This window comes from Pseudopodoces humilis, chromosome 22 (assembly GCF_049639895.1).
Source record: "Pseudopodoces humilis isolate 2021_Gansu_Grassland_sample_001 chromosome 22, ASM4963989v1, whole genome shotgun sequence".
NCBI classification, from domain to species: Eukaryota; Metazoa; Chordata; class Aves; order Passeriformes; family Paridae; genus Pseudopodoces; species Pseudopodoces humilis.
Window position 1 is genome coordinate 1,015,546 of NC_142221.1, and position 21,700 is coordinate 1,037,245.

A 21,700-nucleotide genomic window follows, 5' to 3' on the forward strand; every position below is an offset into this window, starting at 1 on the left:
CAGGGCAGCCTGGGGGGCTCTCAGGGAGGGTGGCCGTGCACAGCACTCCTTCCACCCCTGGCCACTCCCATGGCACCGAGCCCAGCCTGGCATTCCATCACCCTCTGTGCAGACCTGGGCTTTTAAAAACACACTGAGGGCTCACCTGAGAAAATGAAACCAAACTAAACAACCCACTTCTTTGCACAGCTGGAGTTTAATAACACACTTTGGGTATCAGAGATGCAGAAGAAAGTGAGGGTGGGTGGACAGAGAACAAATGGCAGTGTTGGGTGCAGATCTCGCTGCCTCTGAGACCCCACTCCTACGCCCGAAATGCCGCTGCTACTCCTGGATGCCACCGTTTCTGCCTTTCTCATGTGTCCAGTGAGGGGAGGAAAGCTGCACTGCTTCTGGGTGGCATCGTCTCGAAAATAGTCTGAGGATGCCCTGCTTAGACACTTCATGTGGAGCAAAATCAGAAACCTGCTAATGCACTGCTTGCCTTGAAAAAAGAAAATGTCACAATGCAGAAAAAATATGATCACTCCACCCCAGGCGTGTCCTCACTGCACTGAGGATGCCCATCCAGGAGCTGCACTGGGAGTACCCAGCAGTGGTTGTTAAAGAGAATAAAGTGAAATTTTGTGTTCTGAGGAGCTGGGGACTTGCCCAAAGCCAGGCTGGGAAGCTGAGGAGGTAGCAGGGAGCTGCCATCCAGCAGAGACCTGGGGCTTAGGAGGGATTTCTGGTTTTAATTCTACCCACCTCCATGGTGACATTGGCCTTTCTACAACCTGAAACAGAAGCAGCTAAATGGCTGCTTTAAAGCTCATAAATCCAGCCCTGTCTGAACACCCCACCTTCCCCACCTTCTTTGGGATCATGGCGCTCCCAGCACCCACCAGGGCTTTCTGCCACAGCTGCTGGTTTAAAATAGTCTGGGGCAGAAAGAGCTGCTGCCCCCCTGGATCCCTGTCCAGCAGCAAGGGATGCCAGTCCCTGCTGCACCCCTCAGTGGGCTGGGGGCTGGCAGAGAGCTCAGCACCAGGAACCTGCAGGGCCCCTCTGCCACTGCCCACGCCTGAGAGCCCCAGCTCTGCTGGCACAGCGGGGCCCCAGGAGCTGCAGCTGACAAGGACAGGCAGCAAGAGAGGTGCAGAGACATGGGGAGAAACCAGGCAGGTGTCCTGAGAGCTGCTGGGGTTCCAAAGCACCCACCTCTCCCTCATCTGTTCAGGGAGACATGGATTTCCCACAGCCTGGCCAGGACAGGACCCATCAGGGCAGTTTGGAAATAATACAATTCCTGAAGCCCCAGCAGAAAGCAGCTGCCCTCTGGGCATCCATCCAACACACAGCCACAGGAACCAGCACCAACAGCAACAAAAACTACAGAACATGATGTAGGCAAATGTTACCTGAGCATTTGAAGGCTGTCAGCTCTATGGCCTGAAAGAGGGGAGAAGGTGTTAGCAGAGAGTATGGGTCTGCTGGCTTTGCTGCTGGTCACCCCCAACACACTCCCTGGGGCCAGGCAGGGTTTCCCAGACCCCAGGCACCCAGTGTCCCAGCACTGAGCTGCTGCACAGCCTGGGAAGCAGAGCCTTCGTGCCAGCCCCGAGGGACGGGCACCTGCAGAGCGTCCCCCGACACAGCTGCAGCTCTCAGCAGAGGGGAGGGGACACCCTGCTCCAAATGCCCACTCTGGGGACCCCTCCAGCCCCATGGTGACCCACCAGGCTGGATACCATGCTGGAGACCACAGGAAAATCACAGGAAAAGGATGAGAGCAGCCCTGTGCTGGGGTGGGAAGAGCCCACACAGTCTGCACTCTGTGCTTAAAGCGTGGTTAATGCTCTGAGAGATGTGAAATTCCTACTCCCAGTCCAACAACAACAAAGATCACCAAACAACATTTAAAAAAGCTGAAACACAAAGAACATCTTGTCTGTGTTTGTATCTTCATTCGCTCAGTGTTTTGTCATTTTAAGTGTTTATGCAGCAAAGATACAGCAAAGCCCTCAGTGACCCTCACACAGAGGGAAGCACTTTCTGTCTTTGCCTGCTCAGAAATGCCACGGCCTTGGCATTTAGGGGATCTGCTGCCTCCTAATGCCCCTACCTTGGGGAACTCAGGTCCTTGGGCTAATCTCTGTGGCCCACATCTCATATCTGGTGCCAGGAGCTTAGCCCTGACCCTGGTTCACACAGCCAGCACCTGGCTGGTTGAGAAAAGCATCACCTGTGAGTGAGTCCTGGTGCTGCAGCATTAACCATAACATAAATCATGAGAGATGGAAATATGGATTTTACCAAGTGGCTTCAGAACCATATGCCAGCTATAGAAGTATTATCTATTGGATAAATAAGAGCTGTCTACATGACATAGGTTTTCAAAGGATAAATATTAGAGAGGGAAAGAGAGATCCTTCAGTGAGAGATTCATGAAAGTAGTGTTGGATTTTAATCTGAGGGAATTACAGCACTTGTATGTCAAGTGCACAAGGACTGATGATCATTTCAATAGCAGGAGATGGAAGTGGGAGCAGAGTAGTCAAATTTAAATTGTTCCTGCTTTAGGCTGTGCCTTGCTGAGCTCTCCATCCTGATGCAGGCAGCACAGCCCTCCTGGGAGAGATGAGACTTGCCCATAGCACCTGCCCCACTGTCTGATTTAATTTGCTGTCCTTGGGGAAGTCTCCTGCTTGATCCACACCAACCTCAGTCTGGGGTTTTCTGGCTCAAATTCAGCGGCACCTCGTGCTCCTGTAGGGCCCTGCTCCAAGCACCCTCCTGGCATGGCAGCAGGGCTGGGTCCCCATGGGCTCAGGGTGAGCCTTTGCCTCAGAATTCAACCGGGACCAGCTCCTCTCCTGCCCTTGGAGAGGTGCCCTGCCCTGCTGCCCCCCTGCCCAGGCTCAGGTGGTGTCCCTCCATAACTGCTGTGCTCTGCGTGGGGTGAAGGTGCAAGAGAAACAGAAGATGTTACATACCGGTCTCTCGGGTGACATAATTGATGAAATTCCTATGGGAATTCTGGCTCCAAAGTTTCCTAAAGGGTGAAGCAGCACCATGAGTTCTTACATTCATGCTTTCCTAAGAACTTGGTGCTTTGTGTCCCCCCCACTGAAGCAAAGGGACCAAACGGGTTTTCTGCATCACTGCAACCACAGGTTGGAGAATGCAGAACCTTTGTTTCTTCTAAGCCAAAATCCCTATTTTCTACTGTTACTTTTGCCTTTCCACCAGAAAATTAATTTTAAGACACTAATATGGATTTTTTCCTCAGGAGAATGCAATGCTGCCCAACGTGTTGATGAGACCCCCCTGCCCAAACCCAGCCAGGCTGCAGCCATGGACCTGACCCCTCTGACAGCCACATGCACCAGACCCTGTGCTCACACAGGCAGCGTGCAAAGGAATTAATGGAGGGCCAGGTGCACTAAAACTCAAGTCTTGGGAGTAACATTTTGCTGTGGTGTCAGCACCCAGCCTGGGCTAGCAGCAGCAACAATCCTCTTACCTTTGTTGGTGATGTTCTTCACTGGAGGTTCCTTCTGCACAGGGCTTGCCAAGGCACTCTCAGCTGCAGGACTCGGCTTCCCTGTCTCCCAGGAGGTCGTGTTTCTTGGACTGGATAGGTAGTTGATGGGATGAGAGCAGTTCTGTAACGACAGGCAAGAGATACAGCACAGTGAAAATTACAACGAGTCTTTGCTATGTCCAGATCCAACTTCAAAGACCGATTTCATCGGCACTGCTTTGGCTCCCTCCCCACCCTGGCAGAGCAGGCTGCTGCCTCATAAGGGCAGGCAATCTTTGGGTCTGTGTTGTCCAGCAAGACTGCAGAGAAGGGAGACAAAAGTAAAAAATAAGATTTCTTTCCTTCATCATTCCTCAAAGCAGACCCACAGTGCAGCTGGGACCCTCCGCTGGTGGGTGGCTGATGGATGAAGGGGCAGCAGGAATTCCTTCCAACTTACTGTGAACGAGAGGGCTTTCTTCTTGTCCTTCATCCTCTGGATGGCATTCCTCACCTGAAGCAGAGCAAGGACATGAGAGAGGGCCACAGCAGCTCTAGCACAGCTGAAGATGTTTCAGCAAGTCATGGAGAAAAAGCAGCCACGGCTCCAGAAGCACAGGGGCACTGTTGAACCTGGCTGCTGCCAGAACCCAGCTCCCCCCAGATGCCAACACAGCTGCTGTGAGGAGTGACTGAATCCAGCCAGGGGCATCTCTTACCTCACTGTTATAGATTGCGTAGACCAGGAATATGTACAGGCCCTGGAGGGGAGAGAGCAGAGGAGGGGTCAGAGACGTACAGCTGCTCTGTGCTCCTTTGCAGGGAGCAAACGGGCTTGAGGAGCACTGGAATGGGTGAGACTGGCACTGGTGGGCACAGCACAGCCAGGGACAGCCAGGCAGGAAGGACCTTCCACCCTAGAGACCAGGCTGCTCAGAGTCTGCTGCTCTCACACACCCAGGAGCAGTGAGCAGTGGCAGCTCGGCGGGCACGGAGCAGGGGCACAGCTGTGTGAGGGATGTGCCCAGGGACAGTGCCCAGAGCGAGCATCGCCCGGGGGCCACAGCCCGGGGCTAATTACAGCTCCAAACCCACGATTTTGGCCTTAAAGCAGCCCTATCTGGCCCACCAGATTCACGTTATATCTGTGGGGTGTTTTGTTATCGCAGCTAGATAAATCAGCTGCAGCAAGAGATGCAATTCATCTTGTCTTCAACGAGCCTTGCTCTCATCTGCGAGCTCTTGGCAGGCGCAATGGTAGCAGCCCCCTGGCACCGTGCCGTGACCTGTCCTTCAGCCAGCAATGCTGGTCACTCCCCCAGACCAGATTTCTGGCCAGGCTTCCAAGGCAGGTCTTCCTTGAAAGAATCATTCTGGATGAGCGTGGGGAGGAGAGAGCGGAGAGGTCGGCTGGGAGGAGGGCAAGGAAGGAGAGGAGGCCCAGCTGCAGCAGTGGGCGGGAGTGGAGATGCAGCTCTGGGGGAGCCCCCCTGCCTGTGCTCCCACCCCTGCTCCCACCCCTGCTCCTGCCCCACAGCACCACAGGCTCCCCCTCACTGTTCAGTCACTGTCTGGGCTCCTGCTCTGCCTGGCTCAAGAGGGAGTTGTGTTTGGTACCAACACACAGAGCAGCCTTGAAGACAGGCTTGGGCTTCTGCAGGCAAACAGAAAGCAGCCAAATCAAAAACAACCCCAGCAACAGAACAACTGCACAGAACCCACACAGGAAGAAATGTTCTGGCCTCGAAGGAAATTCCAAGTGATCCATAGGACAGTCAACGAAGGGGCTGAAACAGGATGGCTTTCTCTCAACTCTCCAGCTTCTCACCAGCATTTATTTCTCCTCTGGGGCAATCAGCAGATTGTCCTGAACTTGGTAATGAAGGGACAGAGGCAAACGAGTACAACACAGTCATGTCTGTCCACACAGCTCTGTGCCCGAGCACAGCCTGAGCGTGACATGAGGAGACATGGAGAACTGGTGCTGCTTAATTATCATTAAGACAGGCCTCCTGCCATGCTCCTGGTATCCTTCAGAGCGGAGATGTGGAGAGGCAGCCCTTGTCTGGCCTTGGAACCTCCCCTCGGAGCGCCGGCGGATGTGCGTGAGCAGCACCCGGCTGCTGGAGCAGTGCCAGCCACAGACCATCCCTGAGCAGCCACCCATCTTGTGCACGTGGTGATAATGCCTGGATTCACCCTTGGAGAGCTGCAAACAGCCAAGTGTGCCAGAGGGAAGCACCACAAACCCAGCTGCTCCGTAAGCACGAGCTACAGCAGGAGCCAACTTCTACCGAAACAAAAGAAAACGGGAGATGGGGGTGGAAAACTCCCTAACCCAGTGGTTTGGGGGGCAGTGCCCAATTGCTCCCCTGATCCAATTGGATCCCCTGGAATAGGATTTCTCCTCAAGCACTGGGCAAGGGACCATGAATAGGCAGTGCCAAGAGCTGGGACTGTCCAGGGAGTCCCCTTGGGTACCTGTGGGCAGGCACAGCCTCAGCCCCAGGGCTGGTGTGACCCACGCCGTGTCCCTCAGCCAGCTCCCACCTGCCTGCTGAGAACTCCGCGCTCCCCCTGGGGCCGTGATGGGAGCCGTGGTGTTCAGGGGTGTTCAGGGGTGTTCAGTGCTTCTCTAGCTCCATCTACAGCTGCCTTCTCTCAAGGTTTGCAAGGCCTCTGTTGATGCTTTGAATCGCAGGTGGCAAGCACATGTTCCAGGAGTTTTTGTCACCGTGTGTCCCTGAGTTCCAGATATCCCGAGGTCCTGGGAACAGTCCCAGCTTGGTGCAGAACTGAACACTCCTGGCTGCTGGGACTTACACAATTTGCTTTGCTCTCTTGACCATATACAGGCTGGTTAAAGCTTCAAAGTCTTTTGATGAAAACAGTAAGCTCAGAAGCAAACATTAGGTGTTGCTTTATGCACCAGGTACTGACGTTGCTTTCTGCCCTCCAGAATTCCCTGTTAACTCTAACTTATTGACAACAGGACTGCAATAACTGCAGTCACAGCCATGGCCCTGGAAGACACCAAGACAAGCAAAAAGCCTTAAAAATGTAGCCAGGCAATGAAGAGGAATGAAGAGTCTGAAGGAGATGATATGATCCACACAAGGTCTTGCGAGTCAGAGCTAGAAACAGCCCCCAAACTTCCAGTTGTCCCAAGCAAGGCTCTGATCACCAGCCCAGCAAAGCTGGCACACCAAACACTCCTGCATCTCACCAGATCCCAGAACAGCTGGTACTGGGCACTGGGAGCATCCCTGGGGAGCAGCTGCACAGCTGCAGACGACACGGATTTCAGAGGTAAAGGTTTTCAGTTCTTGATTCTTGGTTCTTCCCCAGCCTCCCTCAGTAAAGCTGAACTCCAGACAAGGGGAAGGTGGCTCTGCCTGTACTGATCACAGAGATTCTGAGAGGTCACAGCCTCTCAGAATGGCTGAACAGGAGCCAGATGGAAAACACCCATCCTGGAACACACCATCCAAGCAGCAGTCAAGCATACAGTGGCTGGATGTGACCTTTGACACGCTCTCCACCAGCAGCCCCGCTCTAACAGGGACAGTGGCACCCTGGGCCAGCCCTGTCCTGCAGGAAAGAGGCTCATTTCCCAGATGCAAACAGCAGGAGGGATGTCTGCCCCATTTGACTGCACAGGTACCATCTTAATTACCCGTTATATGAGCAAATAAAAACTCTAATGGGTTTGTAACTGCCATTTTGAAACCACACTGATGTGAGAAAAACTAACACAAGAAACAAGACTTGAACTGGAAACCTGTAGCACCACTAGGACACTGCCAGAGACTGGTGCTGAGGGCCATTAGATCTACAAGGTCCCCGGAGTTATATTTTGTATCTTGTAAGGATGAAATGAGTTTCCTCAGACAAAACAGCCCAGTGGCTTGGGAAAGCTGGGCTGGCTTCAGAGCTGAAGTGTCCCTGGCTACAAGGACAGGCAGAGTGCACTGAAGCACTGCAGGTGCCTGCCTGGCTGTGACCTGGGGGCCCTTGTGGTGCAGGACTCACCTGAAGGGAGTTCAGCACAGTGAAGACATAGGCCCAAATGATGCCGAGGTGGACGAGGACCCCGCAGACCCAGGTGAGCCCCAGCACGGGCAGCAGCACCAGGACGGGTTTGGCCGTGGCCCTGGTGGGAGGAAGAGCTCAGGGTTACCCAGGCACATTTCAGAGATGAAACATTACCAATGCAGTAGCTGTGGAACAAATTCCTCTGCAAACAAAATAAGTTAGGACAGGAAAAACCAAATATTTCACCTCCCAGACCCCAGTGTGCCAGCTCTGCTCTTCATTTATCATTGCAAGTTAGCAAGAAGGGAGCTCTTTGACGTCATCAGCCAAGAGAAAACAGCTATTTTCCCCCCAATTTCTGCTACAAGGAGGGTTTCTCTATTTGTTTTATTTGCACATGGATGTCACCCTGCCCTCCAGCAATGCCCTATCTTTGTGCTTCTGTAAATTTGGGAAAATTTATTTATGCTACAGGGGAACAATGCGTGTCTAGCAGGGGTATCCGGCGCCAGCTAACAACAATAAAAATTCACAGAGCATGATAAAGTAATGACTCAGGCAGCAGTTTTTTAGAGGTCTCTCAGTATTGACTGATTACAGAAGTCCCCACTGCCTCTTTCCCTGTGTGTGTAGCCCCCACCAGCCTTACTTTCAACCCACCAAGTCCCAAGCCTGGGTTTCTGCAGGCACTGCCAAGGGTCTCCCATCCCAAAGGGATGAGATTTAGGAGTGTGAGCGCAGATGGAGACCAGCACTGGTTCCCTAAGATGAAGGTGCTGGCTGGGCTTCTCAGCTGGGATTAGAAACTATCTTTGGGTGAGACATGATTACCCTGGGGGAGAGAATCCTGCCTGCCCCTACTGCTCTGACTCTCACAGCTCACTGTCTTTTACTTGGCCAAGCTTCTCTGGTCAACCTGTGCCAGTGCCTCACCGGCTCCACTGGGAAGGATTTCTTCCACATATCTAACACTATCTCAAATATTTCAGAGCCAGAGCAGCCACAGCTGGGAGAGCCAGGCCCTCCCCTGCTCACCAGATCTGCGCTCCAATCTGGTTCTCCAGGCTGCTGTTGGGTGTCAGCATCTTCGACCTCCTGCGAGCACTGGCCACAGTCACCATCACCACCCGGAGCAGCACGAATGTGTTCACCTGCCAGGGCAGAGCTCTTGGACTCAGTGACATTCTGGAGTCTCAGCTCCTGTGGGTGAGACTTTTCTGCTGGAAACTAGTGTCAGAACTTGGGGACAAATATCACCAGCAAGAAAGCAATGAAATCAAAAGACTCCACTGAGCTATCTACACATGTAGGAAACCTAGGACACTTCTCCCAAAACTTCTCCTACACAACGTCTTCCCTGTTAAAGGTCTATTCTGGACCCCAAAAACATTGGACCTTTTTCTGCTGTTGTGTTGTGTATAATGGTATTTTGAGGATGTAGACGTTCCTGTATTAACATCAGACCTTTAGCTAAGGCAATGTCACACACCACATTCCTAACTGAACAGCCAACCAAGAACTGGCCAGCAAAATTTTCTTAAAGCACTTTTTCCTATCCAAAAGCTTTTTTGATTAAAGAGATTTATTTGTGTCATAGAAGTCTACATAGAGTAAAACAACATTTTCCTATAAAAGCAGCAGGCACAATGAGCTGCACCCCTGACTCAGCGTTGCTTTTCTAGGACCAGACCCAAAGGACTCCCACCTTCCCAGCGGGGTTTGGCACTTACAGCCAGGATGAAGAGCACAGGCCCCACGAAGGCCCAGATGACGTTGGTCTGCACGTTCAGCCAGCAATGGTTGGCTGCCACATACTTGTTAAAGGAAGTTGCAAGGGTCACCCCCACGATAAGGACTGGAAGCCCTGCAGAAAAACCCACAGGTTCAACCCCAGGAAAAGAAGAGATGGCACTGTGTACCAGACAATTGCTTCAAAACCCCCCAGACCAGACAGACTTCAGCTTGAGCCTCCAAAACCCCACGAGCAACATCAATTCTCTGCAGCTGAAATCTGTCCTGGCTCAACACAGCCAGATTTACAAGCTGTCAGCATCTTTCTCTGAGGTATAAAGCATTCCAAGTCCTGAGTCCTGACCAAAGCAATTTATTCCTCAGATTGCTTTTTTAACAAAATGGACAATCAAAGACATAAACCAATCCAAAATACTTGAAGTGGTTGCTCAGTGTCCAACTAGGTGTGTGCTCTTTGAGCAGCATATCCTTAAAGAGGCTCCTCTCTGACACAAAACTCACCTTATTCAAATAATTCCATGTCCCTAAAGGGCTCTCTCAGAATAAGAGGTGCTTAGTGAGGAACTAATTTATTTATATTTAATTACTATCAGACAATAGTGATGCTCTCCAAGAACAAGAACTTACCGTAATTCTCCTCCTCCCCTTTTTTTTACTGAACTCCTGGATTTAGAAATATAACAGAAATGCTGCTTAACTTATACTCTAAGACTAACAATTTGACAAATAATTCAAGAGACCTCTGCAGGGCACTGGCACCCAGTTCTCATATTAAATTAAATCAAACAATTGTGCATCTCTCCTATTAAAACTTTCAGTAGAAAAGAAAAATATTATTCTCCTGAGGACTCAAGGCAGAGGAGCATGCAGATACCCCAGCCTGTCACGTAGTAGAACTTCATTCTTCTGTCTTCACTCATGTTGACCGCCACCACTTTGCTCCAGAGGAGAAGCCCCTCTACCAGCATCCATGAGAAGGCTGCCATGAAGAAGAGATGCAGGAAGGCAGTGACCATGAAACACAGCACCTGGAGAAGACAGAAACCACAACTGCACAACGTATGCACGTGCATCTCCAAACAGAGAGACAATTCTAGCCTAGATGCCAGTTACAGGTAATTAATAAAAAGGTTTACACTCCTGTTCTGTTGCTCTGGCAGTGACCCTGGAGCCTGGTCACACGGGCTGAATGGGACATTACTGGTGAGCTCACCTGGTTGGTCTTGGCCAACTCACTGAACATGAGCAGAGCTTCTCCTGCAGCCAGGGCAAAGATCAGGTTCTTGTGCACAGTTGTTCTTTCACTCTTGGGGACTCTGGGGAGGGAGAGAGGGAGCCCTGAGTTGCAGACAGACAAAAGGGTGCTTGGCAAAAGGGATCCTCCTTGTCCTCTCAGGCTGTGCAGGCCTGCCTGGGCAACTTGTGGTCTCTCTGCCACTCACTGCAAAGATGAGAGTCTAAGGGGCAGGGGACAGCCCTGCTGTGCAAGCACTTGGTGCTGGGGACACTCTTGGATGTGGCTGCTCAGCCCCTGGCCACGGCCCCAGGGAGCAGGCAGTGAGGGGGAGGTGGAGGGAGCCACTGCCATGCTCACAAGGCAGATCTCTGTGCTTGCCAACAGAAGGGTTGGCAATCAAAGAAATAGTCCTTGCTCCATTTATTTTATAAAAATTAATTCTAGAAGAGCAGCTTTTATAGTAAACGTCGTTAGCAATTGATAAAAATCTTGCACACAGACACCCAGGTGTGTGCACAGATCAATGAACATCTCCACAGAAACAACCAGGGCTGAGCCCCTCTCCAGCCAACAACAGCCACACTCCCCTCTGCCACAACCACAGGGCAGCTCCCACCTCTCCCCACACCCCACGCTGACAATGGACACTTTGAGAAAGGCTCTGAAGTAAAATATCAAGAAAATACAGAGGAGGCTATGAGTGTCCAGGCTTTTCTTACCGAACTACCAAGAACAAGATGAAGGTGACTATCAAGGCAAAGAAAGAAATTCCACATCCAATAAAAGTCAAAGTCTGCAGTGTGAGCTCCTCCTTGGTGGTCCTCTGCTCCAGACATGAAACAACAGAAGACACAAACCCCTCATGAATTAACTGCACCAGCTGGCAGTCCCCCAGAGCAGCTGAGACAGGCTCCTCACCTACCTCCATCTCGTACACCTGCAGCAGGACAGCAAAATTTGTGGTGTGGTTGCAAAAACAGGCAGTGGAGTCTGGGAGAGACATCACCACAGAGCAGCCAGCTGTGGACCACATCCCACCAGCATCTGGGCTAACATGCAGCAAAAACAGAGAAAACACACAGAAATTACCTTTCACTTCCACAGAAAGCCAGGGCATGATGGGAATTTCATTCTCCCAGAAAGAGCAGAGTTTGAAGGAGTAAGATGAGGATATCAGAAACAGGTCTTCACATGGGCTTCCCTTTGGTTTGCCCTTTGTCTCAGCAGCTTTGCTTCATCCAGCAGGCATGCAATGGAAATAGATCTGGTGTCAGTGTGTGCATTAAAGAGTGGAGTTCAGCCATCACAGCTTCAAACAGAACCCAGTTATTGCAGGGCTCTGGGAAGAGCTCCCTGTTCAGCCCCTTCACTGAGAGCAGCCTTCACTGGGCTGGCTGTGTCTGACTCTGCCCACCAGCTCAGCCTGCCACAAACCCAGCACGGTGCCACTGGGCTCTGGGTCCTCAGGACAAGCCTGTCTCAGCCATCCAGCAGTGCTCCCATCTGAATTCCCTGGGCAGGGACCATGGCTGCAGCTCTGCCCCTGAGCCTCCCCAGTACCACAGGAAGGTCAGGATCAGAGCAGGGCTGCTGGGACCCTTTGGACAACAACCAGCTGTTTCCAAAATCTCGCCCTTCCCATCTTCCCCAACCTGATCCATGCCCGCTACAAGTCTGGGACGCTAAGGAGGTTTTTTTTCACTCGAGTGACTTAATTACCAATCCATAATATATCACAGCCTCAGTGTTCTCACCACAGTGACATTCAGCAAAAACACCTCCCAGTGCCAGGCAGGATTTATGAGGCTGGGGGTCCTGCATGTCTTTGGGGCACGTATCTTGGACTAATTCTGTCACAGGCAACAATCATAATTAACTAGGGCTTTCCATTTGATTTGTATATACCTCATTAAAGGTCACTTGCTTGTGAGTGACTTCTCCAAAGGAAAATCTTTCCAGGAAAGCATTCTGCTCCAGGAGACAGGGGATGTCAGCATGCAAAGGAGGCAAAAAATTCCAGATCTCTACTCTTACCATTACATTTATATTGAGATGTTTGGTTTTCCAGTGGAAATAAAAAGCTCATAAATCTGGGGACCCGAACTGAAACAAGGCACCTGAGGCTGAAGTTCCAGAAGGCACAGATGGGCCCCACCAGAGTATTGGGCAGGTCCTGGAGGCAGAGAGGGGAGAGCAGAGGTCACACAGCCACACACACGCTGGACACGGGAGGTGCAGGTCACTCGGCTGTACCGGGGCCTGTCAGCACAGGACAAACACCTCCCCAGGGCCACAGGAGCCAAGGCAGGAGCCCTGGGCAGGGGACAGCCCTCATCCCAAAGCTCTGGGCCGCTGAGCCGTGGCTGTGCCAGCCGGGCCAGGCAGTGTGGTGCAGCTGGCAGGAGGTGGCTGGGGACACAGCCCCTCTGCGGGGTACCTGGACGCGGTGCTGCAGGCGGTAGCGCACGGATGTGCTGATCTCCTGGTAGTCACTGAGCAGAGTGGATGAGATCACAGCTGTGCCCACTGTGGTGCCCAGGTACCTGCCAGGGAAAGGACGCTGCTCACAGGCGCAGGAAGCACAGGACATGCTCAGAAAACGGGATCTCCCGGTGCAGGGACAGCCGGAGAGATCCGGGTGGCTGCTGCAGCTGCAGCAAAGGCCTGGGCACGGGGCAGGACGGACCTCGGGACGCCTGGCAAACCCTCACCGCTCCCCCGTCACTGGGGCCGGGCACTGGAGCATCCCAAGGGCTCCAGATGCGCAGCCCAAGGCGGGCGCAGCGTGTGCGGGATGTGCGGGCGGCCATCCCCACCTAGTGTTCGGAGCCACCCTCTCCAGGGACAGCTTCTGCCCAGCCACAGGGGACCCTGCGGCTCTGATCTGGCACCGCAGCCGAGCTGGTAACCCCCGGGAAGCAGAGGAACGCAGGACACCCCACGAGGCACAGGCAGCCCCAGTGCCAGGGCTGGGATGGATCGGGATGAAGGTGACCCCAAAATCCAAGCACCAGCTCAATGCGGATTTGAAAGCGAGCTCTTCCGTGGCGGTGAGGGCAGCCCTGGGGTGCGGGGGGTTCTGTTTCACTCACTTCTGTCCCCCATCAGAGGCAGCCGTGTCCTGGGACACAGCACCGGTGCCGCTGCTGGACAGGCAGCGCTGCAGGGAGCCGTAGCCAAACCACATGTTCTTCACTGTGACTCTGTGGAGACCTGGAGGGGTGGGTACAGAACGCAGGGCAGTGCTGGACACCACTGCCCTCATCTGGGGGGTGATACTGGGTGTCCAGAACACCCTCAGCTCCAAGCTGTGTCTCCAGAGGGGCTGTACAGAACCTGTCCCCCACGGCCCATCTCCCTTTCGGCAAGGGCATCCCCTCCCCTCACTTCTCCAGACCTCACAGGGGCAAGGCAAACAGTTTGTGCCACTAAGGAAGGTGATGCAGAAGTACCAGGTGAAGCTCAGGTGTCATAACAAACCTCTGGATTTCAGCCTTTGCATTTCTTCCACCGGAACTTCGATGAAGTCGTGCCTGTCTTTCTCAGGGCTCTGGACCACGTATGCCTCACCACTCAGCTCCTGTTCACTCAGCTCCAGCTCCCTCACCTCCACCCCTGTGCACGGGTAAAATCAGGTGCTGAACCAGGGTTCAGCCTTTCTCCAGAGCCACTGCTACAGCTAAGTACCACAAGGACACTATAATCCCAGCCAAGACCCACAGCAGCAGCAGACAGGTCCCTTTCTGTGCAAACCGTGGGCCTCTGGGCTCAGTTTCTCCCATGCCCAAAGGTTTCTTACAATCCTCTTGCAATCCACAGTGTGAGAGGTGCCCTCACACTGTGACACTGTGACACTGTGCAGGCTGCAGGGCTGGCAAGAAGTGAGCCAGAGGAGGAGAGGAGCCAGGAGTGGATTTGGACTGGGAACCAGACAGGGTGACTGATCTGGGTCTTGGTGAGATACCCTCCAGTGCCACTCACCAATATTCCCATGTTGGATCGTGATCTTTGTCCTCTCTGGGGTCAGCAGTGGGACCAAGAGTGACACCATTCTGTCACAGAGCTCAACGACAGCCATGGGCCCCCTGATAACCTGCAAACACAGAGAGAGCGATGGAAATCAGCACCTGCACCATCAGCCCTCCCTCCCCACAGCTCACAAGAGTTTCCTTAAACGTTTGGTCCTTGGCAGAAAAAAAAGAGAAGTCAGTGATTCAGTGATTTCTTTACTGAAGCATGTTCCCAGCTCCTTCAGCAAGGAGACAAGTCTGACAGTGAGGGAAACTTGCTGTTCTGCATAAAAAGCCATTAAAACAGCATGGAAATAAATAACTAAATGAGCTTCTGGAAAGAAAGACCTTTAGACTTGACTCCTGGTTTTTGCAGAGCTGTAGAACAACCATCTGCTCTTCCTGGAAAAGGTTTCACCCAGAAATAGACTCTGCAGCTGAAGGGCAGCAGAAGAGAGGCCCCACTGCTCTAGGTCCTGCTGTGCTGGATGCACAAGTGCCACCCCTGTAGAGCACAGCTCCCACCCTTCTCCCTCAGAAGATTATCAGCTGCACCAGTTTCACTGGGCCAGCGCTGGGTTTGTGCCACTGTTGAGAAGCTGTGAGTGACTGTGGCCACCGAGACCTGAGCAACTGGGAACAATGAGGCAAACTCTGAACTGCTCAGCATCTTTTAATCTCTGGATATCCCTGGCTTGGTTCCTGGGGCACCAGTCAGGCCAGACACTGTTACATATTTTCCAGAGACAGGTGGAGAGTGCAGACCTTGCAGCAGGCACAAAGAAGACACGTGAGCATGGAGAAAACCTCACAGGGTGGGATGATGGAAATCCCTCATGCAAAGCCTGACGGCATTTTGAGTAGTGAGGGGGCTGATGACAAACAGCTCCTTGGCAGCCCATCCACAGGAAGCACAACACACTATAAAGGGAAGGGCATTGCCCTGCCAGACAGCGGGATGTGGGAGCAGGGAAACTTCACAGCACCAGGAATCTGCAAACTGTCGATCCAGACTGACAACGTCGGGAACTTGAAGAGAGCTGAGTCAGCCACCGGAGGGGGTTGCAAGGGAGGCACCGCTAGCACTGCACTTGTTTGCGCAAGAACCTGGTTGCACCTCCAACAAATGAGGCACCAGGAAAGCAGCTGGCCCTGATCTGGGCTGGTGAGAGGCTCCATGCCTGTGATTGCAGCATTTTCACATGCTCGAGTATGTCCACAAAGGCTACAGGTGACCATGCAAGGACAGCATGACCAGCTGTGGTCGTACAGCAGCCAAGGATGAACAGATGAGGCACACACTAGTCAGACTGGTGACACCATTACCTGGCTGACTGATGACCATGTCCCAGTATTCTGCTCTTCCAAAATTAACTCAGTTACTTCCATGTAATACTGGCCCAACTGCTCCAACATCTCCAGCTCATCTCCCTCCTGGATTTCCACATGTGAAACTTGCTTTAGTAATTGAAGCACTGCAAGGAGGTCAGATGGGTCAAGAACAGGCACTTCTCCTTCTCTCAGAACAGTTGCCAAGATATCAAGAGCATCAAGAGCCACAGAGAGGTTCATGTCTTGCACATCACTCGTGAAGACACTGTCAGGAATCTGTCATGGAAAAGATGGTTTAATTCAGTGCAGAGCCCTGACTCTCTTGATCATCAGCTGTGCCTTGGCAATGCCCTGCATACATCAGGACACCTGTCTGGCCAACCAGGAATATCCTGGGGAAGGGATCTCTTGTCCAGACTCCCGTCCTAAGTGACATGAGTCAATTTGAAGCAACACTGCTTTTGATCAAACACTGTTTGATCACAGCAGAAGTTACAGCTGTGTTGGTCACAATCTCCAACAGCAGTTCAGGAAAGGTCCCAGGCACAACTGCTGGCAAAGTGACTTCAAACAGCACTAGGTGCCAGCACATCCACCCAGCAGCTCCAGCCTGATCCAGGTGCCAGTTGCTGGGGCTGCAGGACTCACCACAGTCCTCACTGCAAGCGTGTTCACGCAGCTGGCGAGCGAGTGACTGGACTCCAGCTGAGCTCTTTTCAGTTGCCAGTATGCATCTGGGGACAAACCAGAACCAGAACCACTGCTGTGGTGTCCAACAGCATGGTTAACACATGCCATGTTCAAAGCCTGGGCAACGGTCCTCGGAAGGTGTCTAAGTCTGCAGGACAGGCAGAACAAGGAGACCTCACAGCTGCATTTTATTTTTAGCACAAGATCCCATCTGGAGAGACAGTTTCACACTCCTTTTCTGCCTCTCCCCATGCTCCCCTGGCCTACAAATCCGGAAATGCCTGGAGTGGGAGGCACTCACAGCACTGTACCCAGAAGCCATGGAAGGTGTTACCACCACTGCCCAGCTGGGTGCAGGCAGAGTGCAGGCAGCTGGAGCGAAGTGCCAGCCCTGCTGGGTTTTGCATACAGCCCCTTCAGAGCAGGGGCCTCCCCATCCCTGGCCACCACCCCAGCTGGGACCTGCAGGAGTGCATGTGGTGGAAGCAATGCATAAATAACTAACAGATGCTGTACCCTTGCTGTAGAGACAGATGAAAGGCAAAGTCTGCAAACAAGATGCATAACTGAATCCACTGCTGCCAACTTCCAAAACTCTGCATTCCTCAACAGGCCCTGTGGAAACACACACAGACAGAAGGGTCTCCCAGGGACATGCCATCCCCAGCAGGAATCACCTTTCCTGCAGCAATCCACAAGCCCTGGTACAGCAAATGCTGTGGGCTGTGCCTTCAGAGCCAGGATAGCAGCCACGAGGACACTGAGACTTACCTGGGCAAAGAAGATGCGTGGTCACTGCCTGAATGGTGCTCTCCACTTCCAGGGCGTTTGAGCTCCACCCAAAAACAAGGTCTTGCTCTATCACCCAGCAGGAGCGAACTTTCTCAATCTGCTCGGTGCTGAGGACTTTCTGCCAGATGTGCAAGTCAGTGATGTTCCCACTGAAGGACTCCTTTGCCCTGAAGGTGCCCCCCAGGGAATCTTGATCCTGCCCAATTATGAAGGTCCCCTGGCCAGAGATGGCCTGGGGGGCAGATGGCCCTGCAGAACACAAACCACTGGCAGATGCCCTCCTTTTCCCATCGGCATAGATGGCCCAGGTCCCATTTTCCTGCTGCCAGGTGACGCAGAAGTGATGCCACTGTCCATCAGCACGGAACACAGGCAAGTAAGGGGAATGGTGCCCGTGGACTATGAGAGCAAACCGAACAAAGCCTTCCTCATCCACAAAGCCACGGAGCTGGAACTCATTAATGAAAGCAGGCACGGCATAGGAGAAGATGGTAGCGATTTCCTGGGTCCTGGTGTCCCACTGGAGGTGGGCACAGGCCGTGACAGCAGGCAGTGCTGGGAAATCAGAGAGCACTTTCACATATTTTGTGTCTGTTTTGTCTCTGAATACCAGGACTGGTACAGTGTGGCCACCTAGAAGGAGAAATTTCAGTCAGCAGAAAAGAAGAAGCGTAGGCAATAATAAAGCAACATTAAAAAAACAAGGGACAACTTCTCCAGTCATATTTTTCAGAATGAAAACATTTCTAAATAGCCCATAAGAGGAGATTTATACTCACGTCTCCTCTTTGTTTTGTGCAGGACACTGTCCTTTTCCTTCAGCCAGACAGAACCTGTGATGTGGTGGGACTGCAGCAGTTTGCTGAAGGAGCCTTGCTCAGTGTCCTGGGGTTCAAAGAGCAGCTGAGCAAAGCGCTGCTCACAGTACCTGTCAGCTTGCCACCAGTCCAGAGCAGTGGCCACATATTCATACGTGTGTCTTGGGGTCTCAATTATGACAGGAGCAAAACCTGGGGAAAGACACACATTGCAATGGGGAAACAGAAAGCTTCTCCAGCCCACTGTTAAAAACACTGCCTTGTGCATCTTGGAGGAGCTGCTGGCAGGAGCTCGTCTCCCCATGCAGCCCTTGGGCTGGTCATGGGCACAGTGTGACAGACAAGCTCAGACTAAATTGGACCTGAGCTGAAGGATGCCTGTGACTCTGTCCCTGGCCCAGGGCTGGAGCTGGGACACTCCTGTGGGACACACAAACCATGCTAAGCTCAGCACAAAGGAAAAGCTCACTCTGCTATGCCTAGGGAAGGCCCTCAGAAAAGCTTGTACAAAGCAGTTTGCAAAAACAACTTTTCTTGCTTTATCCCCACTTCCCAGCTCCTCACAGCTTCTGGTTGCAGATGCAATTTGCAGGCACAAAATAATTTGTTTGGTTTGCAGTTGCAGTGGGGCACAAAGCAGCAGCTGAGCAAACAGCCTGGCAAATACCAGCTCTGCAAACAGCATTTTAGGCACAAAACAGGATAACAGAAAAAGTTTCTTTACCTTTGTTTGCACCACCAGACACCCTTTGTTTCTCTGTGCTGGATATTGCTTGTAAAACACAGAGAATGATGATAAAAACACTAACCTTTAGAAGTCTGGTTCTTGGCAAGGACTGCAAAGGCAAGGAGACTCCTGGACAGACCAACCTGGTGGAGAGGATGTTTTCTAACATTCAGAGAAATATTAATATTATCTCAAATACCCAGAATAAAAAAAAAAAACCAAACAGTAATACTCACCAGAAAGCTGAAGAACCAAGAATCAGTTCTCAAGTCTCTCCTAAACATGCTGACCACTCAGGAGATTTTCACCCTTTGCTGGAATAAATAAAATATTACTGGAGATGCATCACGGAGACAGAGCATTCTGCAGAAAGCCAGTTCCCTGACAATGCTGCTTTCCTCAGAAAGTCTCGAAACAAAAAGGAGAAAATTTCTCCCTCTGAAATACCTGTTCTGAATAGTATCTTACCCAAAGAATTCCCAGATCTTCTTGAAGAACTTAAGGTCTCAATTTAACATTTGTTTGCAGGATACAAAAGAATTAAGCATAAAACATAAAGATGTGCAATATTAATGAACAGGCAAGGTCGCAGAGCCTCCTCGTCTGCACTAACTAAATAAAAAAGCCACCATAAATGGCATCATTAAACAGTGTTGCATCACTGGCAGTTTTTCTCCTTGCCTTTAAAACCTGCAGGAACAGAGCACCAGAAGAGACCCTGCAGAGCATTAAATCCAGCCTCCATGAGCCCAAACACAGAGCTCAGCATCACGGAGCCATCCCGGGGAGCTGCCAGCTTCAGGGCTTGGCAGTGATCTCCCATATCCCCACCTCTGCCCCTGCGGGAGGAAATCCTGAGTGCAAGGCAGTAAAAAACCTGGTAAAATCATAGATGAGGATACATAAAGACACAAGATGGAAACTGGCAACGCCAATGCAAACAAGCCCTAAAGCTCTGGGCACTGGCATCACCGGCTGAGAGTGATCTGTGCTCTCAGCGTGCTCTCCCGTGAGCGCTGTAAAAGCACATTTAAGCACTTTGCTGTTAAGGGACTTCGGAGATCCGCTCTGCAGCCCGGGCTTTGTGTTCACAGTATTCCAAAGTTCAGCAGTGACTTTGGAAACACCAAGCACAGCTCTTGGCCCTCCAGGGAAAAGTATAAATCTGATGGGTGAGAAGGGAGCCGCAGCACCGCTAATCTCCCTCTCCTCAGCCTGCATCTGTAGCTTCAGGTGTTCACTTCTCCAAGGAGAGCCCTGGAGATGGTGCAGACGAATCTGCGGTTTGGGCAGAAAACACAGGGCAGTGGGGAGAGCCCGGTGACCCAGTGGGGAGTGCCGGGTGACCCAGCTGGGAGAGCTGTGTCCCTGTGGGGAGAGCCCAGCGACTCGGGGCACCCCGGGTCTGGGGCCGTCCTGCGGAGTCCGGGCAGGGCCGAGCTCCGGCATGGCCACGGAGGGACAAGCGCGGCAGCCCGGCGGGGCCCGGAGCGCAGCTGCGGCGTCCGGAGCGGCGGAGAGCGGAACCGCGGCCGGTCCGCCCCGAGGGACCCCGGCACCGCACCCGCCCCGAGGGACCCCGGCACCGCACCCGCCCCGAGGGACCCCGGCACCGCACCCGCCCCGAGGGACCCCGGCACCGCACCCGCCCCGAGGGACCCCGGCTCAGCACCCGCTCCGAGGGACCCCGGCACCGCACCCGCTCCGAGGGACCCCGGCACCGCACCCGCCCCGAGGGACCCCGGCACCGCACCCGCCCCGAGGGACCCCGGCACCGCACCCGCCCCGAGGGACCCCGGCACCGCACCCGCCCCGAGGGACCCCGGCTCAGCACCCGCTCCACACAGCTCCCCACGCCCCGCACCCGGCTCCGCACAGCTCCCACGCCCCTCGCACCCCAGCCTCGCTCCTCACTCCGCCGCTGGCCCTCGCATCCCCGCAGGGCTCCGCGGCAGCCCCGCCACCGGCGCACACAGACGGTGCCGCCGATCCCCGCTGTTCCCCGCACCGGGAAGCGTTCCCCGCTGGACAGCGGGACGGCAACTCCGAGTCCCCGGGGCGCTGCTGGGCCCCCACATCCCACTGCTCACGTCCTCACCCCACATCGCATCCCGGGACGCCCCTCCAGCCCAGCCCATCGCTGACACCCCCGCCCTGACATCAAAGCACTCACAACCCTCCCTGCTCCGCTGTGCGAGCAGCACCGGGATCTTCTTCCCTGGCAGTCACTGCTCCATAGAAATGTCCAATAAACCTTCCCAGAAAATCTGCCACATAATCATGGCAAAGAAATCAGGGATTGGGGGAGTGACTAGGGATCCTCACAGTAGCAAGAGCCCAAAAATGCCAGGAGTGCAGGTGAAGAAGGACAGGTCTAGAGATGTCCAGTGGGCTCCTGGTGCAATGTCCTCACCCAGCAGCTTCAGCATTCTGGTGTTTCCTCACACCGGGGTCTGAAGCTGCCCTGGGGAGAATGCCAAGGCTGGAGGGTCCAGGTCACCCCCATGGCTGTGGCACTCCCCACCTCGCCAGCCAGAGCTGCTCCTTTGGTTGATGCCCACTCACTTTTGCTACAGCAACAGGCACACAGTTCCCACTCCTCCCGTCCCAGTAAATGCTTGAATCACACCATGGATTCACCAGCAACTGGCTTTTGTTCTTCATGATCTTTGCCTGGGAATGAAGGCAATTTTCCCATCCCAACGCCTCTACTCTCGACAATAAATCTCCCACAGAAGAATGGACCTTGGAGGCAGCTGCTCTGGGCTGTTTAGTCAGTGCTGCCAGTTGGGAAATGGCCTG

General features: G+C 53.1%; 1 protein-coding gene across 1 annotated transcript; it reads right to left on the reverse strand.

Annotated features, from left to right (window-relative positions):
* Window positions 1–324: 324 nt before the first annotated feature.
* ADGRD2 (adhesion G protein-coupled receptor D2) lies at window positions 325–19,182 on the reverse strand. The gene is made up of 25 exons (XM_088065829.1): window positions 19,123–19,182; window positions 18,981–19,041; window positions 18,133–18,363; window positions 17,333–17,986; window positions 17,078–17,176; window positions 16,520–16,605; window positions 15,866–16,147; window positions 14,511–14,622; window positions 14,010–14,144; window positions 13,622–13,742; window positions 12,967–13,072; window positions 12,647–12,702; window positions 11,452–11,578; window positions 11,249–11,352; window positions 10,506–10,608; window positions 10,167–10,320; window positions 9,271–9,404; window positions 8,576–8,691; window positions 7,538–7,658; window positions 4,225–4,266; window positions 3,966–4,019; window positions 3,506–3,647; window positions 2,976–3,034; window positions 1,401–1,431; window positions 325–440 (listed from the first exon to the last, which is right to left on the reverse strand). The coding sequence occupies exons 1-25, from the start codon at window positions 19,180–19,182 to the stop codon at window positions 325–327; spliced, it is 3,306 nt and encodes a 1,101-aa protein (XP_087921955.1).
* Window positions 19,183–21,700: the final 2,518 nt, after the last annotated feature.

Coding starts and splice junctions, on each gene's coding strand:
- ADGRD2 (XM_088065829.1), bottom strand. CDS start 19,182: ATGTTTAGGAGAGACTTGAGAACTGATTCTTGGTTCTTCAGCTTTCTG. Junction 14,623..15,865: donor CATGGTCATCAGTCAGCCAG/GTAATGGTGTCA, acceptor CTGTGTTTGCAG/GTTATCAGGGGGCCCATGGC. Junction 10,321..10,505: donor AGTTGGCCAAGACCAACCAG/GTGAGCTCACCA, acceptor TGTCTTCTCCAG/GTGCTGTGTTTCATGGTCAC.